The sequence below is a fragment of the Ruditapes philippinarum genome, unplaced genomic scaffold, assembly GCF_026571515.1.
Source record: "Ruditapes philippinarum isolate M1 unplaced genomic scaffold, ASM2657151v2 ctg2145_1_1_1_1, whole genome shotgun sequence".
NCBI classification, from domain to species: Eukaryota; Metazoa; Mollusca; class Bivalvia; order Venerida; family Veneridae; genus Ruditapes; species Ruditapes philippinarum.
In genome coordinates, this window is record NW_026866323.1 from 20160 (window position 1) to 29657 (window position 9498).

Below are 9498 nucleotides of genomic sequence, written 5' to 3' on the forward strand. Positions count from 1 at the left end.
TCTAGTTTCACTTTCATTTTACTTCCTAGTTAGTTGTTTATTTATTTGATGAATATTGAATACACTCCTCATTACGTGATCCACACCGACAGAACATTATCATTTGTTTACATGATTAGCAAGCTGAATAAAATAGCTGAAAAGTAAACAAGATTGTTTGAAGTTAAACATAAGTTGTTAAAATTAATGTGAATTGCCAATTCATGAGTGACTGAGAAATGGAGGAAAGCGACGGACCTATAAGCTTTGCTGATCTTGGAATCAATGTTACAGATTCCACCAAAGATACGTGTTTTGGGAAGGTATAATTAGTTGATGTTTTATCGACATACTTATGATGTAGCAGAGCTACATGTACTTTGCACTTTATGTAATACGAAAATTGGATCGCTTTAAATATTCTTCAAATATCAGGACAATCATTTACATATATTTTATGAGTTTTACACAAGATCATAAGTCATTTTAAATTATTTTGTTTCTCGGTTAAGTTTATACTTTTGTATGATTCAACTTATTTTGAAAACATGTAAATACATGTAAATGTATACATACACTGTACAGTATGCTTTAATATTTTAATTAACGTTGTTGATTTATACATGGGTAATTTTAAATACATTGTGAAATGAGTATTTAAATGTTTAAAAAAAATATTATATATTATTTCTTGTTGTTCAATAGATAAACATGCATGTTGAATAAATTGAACGCAGCTTTAAAGTTTATCTAAATCAAGTGCACACATGCTTTAAGAAATTGACATGCGTTTTATAAGAGAAAGAATGTTGCAGTTTATCTTGACGATTGCAGAATGTAATTTAATCAAATAACCAGTAAATCAATAACAATTATTAAAGTACGAAAAATGTACAAATGTAAAATGACAAAATATTTTAGAATGTTTTAGCTACATTGTACACACGAACCCCTGTTAAATCCTTGTTCCGCATTGAGTTGGGAGCAGTTTACTGTTTACCGTTATTATAAAAAACATTTCATTGGATTTATAATTTGGCCTGGTCGGGATTCGAACCCGGGACTCCTTGAACATCTAAGCCTAAATGTCAACAGGTTGGTTTTTTGTACTTTCGGTTTCTACAACCATAATAATAAATATATAAATAATGTATTGTTTGCTTTTGTTCCTATGAATTCACTCATTTTAGGTGGACTTTTACTACATATATTGGAAATAAACTTGTCAACAACTCCCAGCATTAAATTACTATTTGTTTACATGTTTAGTTTCTAAGCGTAGGTTAGACCCGTTCTGTGTATTCATAAGACTGACGGAAAGGGCCGAGTAGTTGCGATTGGTCATTATTGTTGAAAATGTCACCCAACTCTGATTTTTCCTATGCCACATATTTATCATCACTTTAATCATTAAAGAAGAGCGGCTCTAAATATCGATTAAAATTTATTAACTATTATAAATCAAAATATATCAAAATACTGTAGCTATTTATATTATAACTTCTGTGCGTGACTTATATATTTATCATAATTCACGGCTGCTGCATATTTCTGTGAAGTACAATGTTTCCCTATGTTACTCGAAGGAAGCAACTTTTGAATATGATATATTCGTTATCAAGATTTATAGCAGGTTATGTGTGTTTAATCGAATAAGTGCTATATTCAATTAAATTCAATTCAATTCAATTCAAACGTTTATTGCAATTAAGTAAATACATTCTTATAGCAAATTACAAATGATATAAACACTTAAGAATGGGTCATTTGTATTCTGTCCAAAATATGATAATAGGTCAAGCTGGAGCAGTATATTTTATAATTTAAACAAAGACTATTTAATTACCTCTATATCAGATTCAGAGTTGTGAGAGACTGACGAAGCTTGAGAAAGTTTTTCTGGTTGTGACTTTGTTGTGTTTGGTTGCCTCCCTTGGTATCACAATAGAACGGTTGGTTGTGTCACCAAAAGATAGCGCAGATTTTACGTTTGCTTTAGTGCTTTTCATTAATATTTGTAAGTATTGGCAATGTTTTTTGAATGGATTTGTTTAAATATATAGCGGAAGTTGTAATGTGTCTTCTGGTAGAATCAAAAGTTATAAAAATGCATGTTCCCATAAAATAATGTTATAACGTGTTTAATGCGGACACCATCTTCATCTGATATAAAGTTTTCTAAAACGGTGTAATTAATCATAACATTCAACGGTGCTAAATAATTGTGGTGTTGATAAAAATGATGATGATAATGATGATGATAATGATGATGATAATGATTGGACGTGCTTTTACAGAAGATGATGATGTTAATATGTTGTTGTTTTGGTTGTTTATGATATTGGTAGTGATAGACATTGATGCTGGTTGTATAGGTAGGTGATGATGATGATGATTATTATTATTATGATGATGATGATTATCATCATAATTATGCTAATTGTGATTTAGATTGCGAGAATGATGATGATGATGATGATAATTTTATTCTACTGCTGCAGCTGATGGTGATGATGATAATTTTTATTATAATATGTTGTTTTTGTAGTTAAACATTCAGTAATGTGATGTATAACATATTTATTTTACAGTATTCTGCATTTACTACGTTTTAAACGGCGTCTTCTTTGAGCGGCCTTATGAGATAGGTATACTTGTCCTAGCTACGGCCGTGGTTTGGTTGTACCTAGTGCTTAATTACGCTATCAGTGCAAAAGGTCCATATAAACTGGTAAGTCAAGATAAAATATGAATCATTATCAGATACCATATCATTAGTGATGATCAGTATTACAATACAATTGTATTTGTTTTATACACATTTATTAAAATTAATCACATAGTTAAGTATAAATAACATTTAGAGCGGTACCTATTGTTAACAGAACAGCTTTGCTTACTGTTGTAAAACCATTGTCAGTCAGCGAAAACCAATATGGCCGATTTGTTCCTGGACCATTATTTTTGTAGATATTCTCTGACCAAGGTGTCAATTTACTCACTAATGTGTTTTGTGTGATTTAAACTTATTGAAATAGACAAAAAGGGATGTGACTATGCTATAGTAGCAAATGATAGATAAATACTCTGACTTTTTATTTGAATATCAATCAATTTAACCACAAACCTTTGTGTTCCAAATATGTTGTGGGAAAATGCTTTTTCTAATCCACTAGTCTAATAATTAGAATAAGACATGTTAGGAATCTATGAATAGGTCACAGGTGAAAATAAAACCTTTCAAAGGAACACATGTAAGATGGACCACTGCATTTAAAATGGATAAAGATGCTGCTATTTTCACTGACTCCTTTCCTTATATATGCCACCGGAAATCAATATTGCCTATGTATGGAACTATTTTATATCTTTCATTTGTAAGTTGGAGCTGTTATTGATGAAACATTTAATTGATATATTTTTCAGGCTCGACTCATCGTGTCTTCCTCCCTAAGTCCATGTGTAATCGTCATGGGCGTGTTAATAGCACGGAACTACCATGAGTCGAAAAACCTGATATTTCGAACTGTCGGGGCGCATGGTACTTTGCAAGAATTGTGCAGAACAATGTTTGTGTTTTTTGATCTTTTAAAAGCTGATTTGCAAGTTTCGGTAAGAACACTTTATTGAGATATAGTTTGCAAAATTCCCCCACGTCAATTTAATAGTATTCTTTGCTTTATTTATATGTATTCTCAGTCTACGAATGGGTAATATATGAATTGTTATGTAGTTTAGCATTAAATGTTGTTTTAATTGTTAACCTTTTTACATGTGAGACATGGTCATGTGATCGGAATGAACAGAGAAGTTGTGTTCATCCTTGAGAGAAGTTGTGTTCATCCTTATAAAAGAACCTCACTGCAATTTCATATGTAGCTTAATTACAGGGATAAGACCTTTTGTTCTGATATTATCCTTATCCCCCCTGCCTTCAAGTCCTTGCTGCAGCCCCCCTTAACAACAACAAAAAAATAAATATAGATAAAAGTCATTTTCCACATTTAGTCTTCATAGTAACAATAATATAACACTCTTACGCAATTTTCATAATACAGTGTACTTCATAATATCTCTAGGTATTATGAAAAATTGCCTTATAGTGTCATATTATTGTTGTTATGAATACTTAATGTGGGAAATTTCTTTTATTTATATTTTTGAGGGATTGTAGGCAGGGACTGGAAGGCGAGGTGGGGGGGGGGGGGGGGTTAGCGGTAGATCAAAGCGTCTCATCCCTGTGAGCTGAATCACAAATTGAATTTCTTTCTTCATTTTTGGCTCACTGAATGCAACGAAAGTTCAAATGTATGGTCCAAAATACATTTCGGAGGAAACGAATCCGTTTAAACTTATTTTGGAATAATTAAGATAAAATGGTATTCAAAGAATTATTTGACTGCAATGACCAGGAAAAATACGTAGTAACCTATCCTTGAAGCTGGTTACTTCCTGTTATCATTTTACGTCATATGTAATCAGGGATAAAGTTGTTTCCGTTTGAAATAGTAAATAGTAAAAATATACTTTTACTGTACTTATAGTACTTATTAACGGATATATAATTTTTAACATTAAATATGTCCTTGATTTCTTATTACAATGTATAATGATACAAAGGCCAACTTTAAACCTTTCCACTTTAAAGAATGCCTGATATACAATTAATGTACCACTTTATATTGTCATTTTAAAGAATTTTATTGCAAGTTGACCTTTGTGACGCCGTTCTGTATGATAACATGTGTAAATTTATAATATATACGCATGCGAGAATTAGGAGAATAACTGCCTTCACTTTGATTTTATAATTATTCAAGTGTCCTTTAAACTACTCTATAAAAGTGACAAGATTTTTGCTGGCCGGAATAGGATTCTCTTCGGGCTTAAAGAAATAGACTAGTTATCTCATTGAAAAACATGTTATCAAAATATTACACGTGCTGTTGTTGTTATGTGCGTTTAAATTTTTGGTGTATACTTAATTTCACTTTATTTCAGTTATCTCTAGCGTTGTTTATTTTGACGTCTGGACAGAAACTGGATCTAGAAGACACTATCTTACTACCATTATCCCTGGTGTTTGGCCTAGCTTCTTTTGTCACAGGATATCTCTCCGTATGTATATTTTGAATTACCGGCATCGAACGTTATCGAACGAATAGTTTTAAAAAACGTCAGAGAAATGACGTCACTGTAACGTTCACAACATCTTGTTGTTTGTAATAATAATTAGAACTAAAGTTAACCAGTGACCTATTTTATAACTTTTGAGACACGGTAATTATCCAATCGTTAAGCTAATAACCTCAAGGCATGATTAAAAAAAAGAAAAAATACTATACTTTCAGCACGGTCGTGATGGGGTCCACATATCATTGAAATAATTTGACGAAATTTCTGATATAGGTGTACTATATTTCCTTATTCGTTAACAGGGACTTCTCGCTTACTATATAAATTTCCTCTTTTTTTTAAAAAAAAAAATAACCATTTTTACAAAAGATGTTTTTTTCCGACTGATTTTTATCAACTCTACTGTGTAATTAATGTGGTAAACATTACATAATTATAATGAGGTAGTAAGTTTTCATTTTCAATTTTTCATGACATTATATTTTACAATATATATTTTCTTAGATTCTAAATTACAAATCCATTCATAATATAAATAGGATACAACCAGTGTGTCAGTGTACGTATCAATGACGTAAACAGTCTAAGCTAGTGAATTATTTTGTTCCGCAACACTTTAGATATATGAATGAAAACCGTAATCTCGATTGTCCGTTTCTGACATTCCCTTATTTTTGAGATATAATCTACATGTGTTCAAAGAAACACTCTCCCTTATTTTTGAGATATGATCTACTTCCGTTCAATAAATACCGTCTTTTATTTTTGACATATGATCTACATTGTAGCCCTTTTCAATGATTGCTATCTTGACTTTCAGGTGCGGATAGAAAATAAACCAGTAGCTATAGCATACGCTGTAATTTGGATCACAATGCCGGCGTATGCTACCTATCTGATAGTGAGGGTAAGAAATCAATGTATTTATATTATAGGTGATTTTATATATTGAACATGGTGCTTCACCACGCCAATATTTAACGCCAGTTTTAACAAACCAATGCTGGTTTGATGAGAATTTTTAGCATAACATGATTAGCCAAAGGTGTCTTTCTGTGAATTTTGTTAATGATATTTAATCAAAGGGCAATTTTATGTCCGTTAAGGTGAATTGGTCCACAATGGAAGGTCTGTCCTACCAGAAATATTTATGTTGTTAGTATTCAAACTACAAAATAATTATATTTAGATGCTGTGTGTTAGTGTTGGATGTAACATATTTATTTTTATCCGATTAAAATTGTTGTAGAATAAATTGTTATAGAAGAATATCCAAATGATATTTTCTAATGTTTTTGTCAATATTTGAAAAAAAAACTTATGGAAATTGCGCCCATTGTAGATCAGTTCAGTTTAATATCTGCTAGCAACTTTATTTTCTTGTTTTGAATAATACTTTACTGGATCTCCTTTAAAAATTTGGACTCAAATGTTTGGAAAAGATACCCACAACTGTCTTTCAATTTTACGATAAACGCCGGATTCAAGGGGAATCAGTCAGGTTTAAAAATCGATAAACGGTAACACGTAAGTTATCCATCTTTCCCTGCAATGACCAGCGAGTCTGTCGAATTACATTGTTTTAGAAAAAAAAACATTTTTTCATTTATCACATATTTAAGGATACTGTATTTTTACAGGCAGCTAAAGACTTACAATCTGTAGGCGACAACACGCAGACGAGAACTTCACTGAACGCTGTGATTTTTGTGGCCGCTGTGGCGTGTTTACTGGTCAGAGCTGCTACTCTTTATTTTGGATTCAAAGCATATTTCAACTTTGGTAAAGGCTTGACACAGAAAGGTTGGGACTGGTTGTTGTTTTATTGTTTTTGTTTATTAAATCATATAAAACCATTCTAATAAATTTGCTTCTCCCGATGACATCAGTTTGACATTTTCACAATCTTTTCACAAAATGAATAAATACTCCTAGGCTGCCAACCAGAATAACTTTAAACTTGCCAAATGTATATTGGCTCTGTCATGCTTTTTATTTGAACCAATCCATTCAAACGTTTAAGAGATATTTATATAAAATCTCAGAAGTTGAGCTACCTACAGTAGAGAGATTAGTCCGACTGTGCAGGCTGGCCTGGCTAGAACTTCCGGTTCAAGCAAGATTAGATAAACTTTACATAGTAAAAAACGACTGTCTTGATAAAAATAAAACACAGGCATATATATTCAAGTTGTCCACTTTACTGGGAACGGAATACACTATTATATGCAAAATGTGTTTCAAGTTTTTAAAGAAACTTGTAAAAGTTTAATGTGTAAAGTTATCATGATATTGTCACTGTATTTTCAGTGTATGGAAGATTGACAGAGGAAGTGTCGGTTAATTCAACACAACAACCACAACAAGAACAAGCTTGATTCAAAGGAATTTATTATTTGATCATATGATCCTCGTTCACGAAAACCTTTTATTTGACTCAAAACGGATTTTGTGTACCAGTTGATCATTGCTAAATGCTCCTCATAATGACACAACTTGGAACTGCGAAATTGTTAATATTCATATTTTCATTCAGCTTGTTGTTTATAAACGTTCGGAACACCTCGGGCAACTTGTTACGAACTTGTCGAGAAAGGCGAGTTCGAATTATAGCTGCAGAAATGAACGTATGACACTAGTTAGTGTATTTGTCCTAGCTTGAAATACTCTACTCGGCAATCAAACAGAAACCTTTTATATTTGTTAAAAGCCTTATACCTAAGTAAGATGAAGTAAGATTCTTTATTAGGCATTATTTACATTATGCGATTTGAAATGAGCCGCGTCACGACAAAACCAACATAATGGGTTTGCGACCAGCATGTATCTAGACCAGCCTGCGCATCCGGGCAGTCTGATCAGGATCCATGCTGTTCGCTATCAGTTTCTCTACTTGTTATAGGGTTTGTAAGCGAACAGCATGGATCCTGATCAGACTGCGCGGATGCGCAGGCTGGTCTGGATCCATGCTGGTCGCAAACCCATTATGTTGGTTTTGTCGTGACGCGGCTCAAATACTAATCTACAAAGATTATCACAGAAATACCCGTCTGTGTAAAGTTATTAAGAGCATTATAGTTTACCGGTATATTAAGTTTATTTTATGTGCATAAAAATAACCTGCCATTTATTTGTCTTACACAAAGTTAAGATTGTAGATGTATAATTGAGTATTCCTGCGAAAAATTAGAAAGTTGAACGAGGACACAAGATGAATATTTTCAGCTACGTCAAATACCCCCTTTAAGCTTGCCCTGCAGTACATTACTTATGCTTTTTATCACATGCTTATTGTGTTGGTGAATTTTTTTATTATGTAGTATAGTATGTCATTTCGTAACCTTTTTTTATGTAAATACTTATATGATTTTCTACATCATACTGCTTCAAAATCGTTATGATTACACTAAGCAGGTATGCATTGTATACATCGAGTTGAGAAACAGCGATGAGATTAAAGGGAATCCGGGAACCAGTCCCTATAGCTCTTATTGAATAAATCCCTTAGTTCTTTTATATGCCCGGTGTATAGCACTGATACATGCAACGATTACCTGGATTTCTTACCAGGACACCTTTATGTAGGTAGGAAACACTTAAAGTGTCTCTGAAATATTACAAGGGTGTTGCCCAGGATCGAACCGGGACATCTGGAGTGATAATCAGGGGTATAATTCTATGTAAGTACATACGTAGATCTACATACATAGCAAACAGAGAATCAAACAGTTGAGAACATTTCACATTCATAGTGTTCCCAACATATTTTCATGACCATACATGTACATTTGTATATAATACATTCATATTTTTTACTCAGATGCGTTTTATTTTTACATAAATGGCAAGATTACGATTAGATATTTCGTTGTGCTTATTCTAAAATGTTTGGACATTTTCTTATCTTATCATATGCTTTGTTAAATAATCAAATATCACTTTTTGTATATAACTGATTATGCCATAGTTATGTTGAAAATAAACAATATTACTTATATGAATAAAGTTGGTTTCAGTCTGAATAGTTATAGTTTGAGGTGACGCTAACCCTACAAGTATTGACATTAAAACAAGAGGTCCGGAATCCCTTCAATGTACAGTCTTAAAACTCGCAAGACTTCTTCACAGGTCACGTGGTTTAATATCGAAGTCACTGTGAGCCCCCAAAAAGCGACTGGCCATACATAAAAATAATTCTTCACAATGAAAGAAGTCATGAAAGTGACTTGTCTATACAGTAAGACATTTGTTGCATCACGATTATATACAGTGACAGTGATGTTGTTGAATGTTATGTCCTGCAATCGTTGTTTTTAATTTTTACTCGAATTGTGAATGTGTTCCGAGCTACTCTAGTTTGGTGATTTCACTATAAAACAACAA

The 9498-nt window shown here is 32.4% G+C and overlaps 1 protein-coding gene across 1 annotated transcript; it reads left to right on the forward strand.

Moving 5' to 3' along the window:
• Positions 1-54: 54 nt before the first annotated feature.
• LOC132732124 (uncharacterized) lies at positions 55-9112 on the forward strand. The gene is made up of 8 exons (XM_060718491.1): positions 55-302; positions 1837-1996; positions 2571-2710; positions 3406-3591; positions 4981-5097; positions 5936-6022; positions 6756-6918; positions 7426-9112. The coding sequence occupies exons 1-8, from the start codon at positions 219-221 to the stop codon at positions 7491-7493; spliced, it is 1005 nt and encodes a 334-aa protein (XP_060574474.1). The 5' UTR covers positions 55-218; the 3' UTR covers positions 7494-9112.
• The last annotated feature ends 386 nt before the right edge of the window (positions 9113-9498 follow it).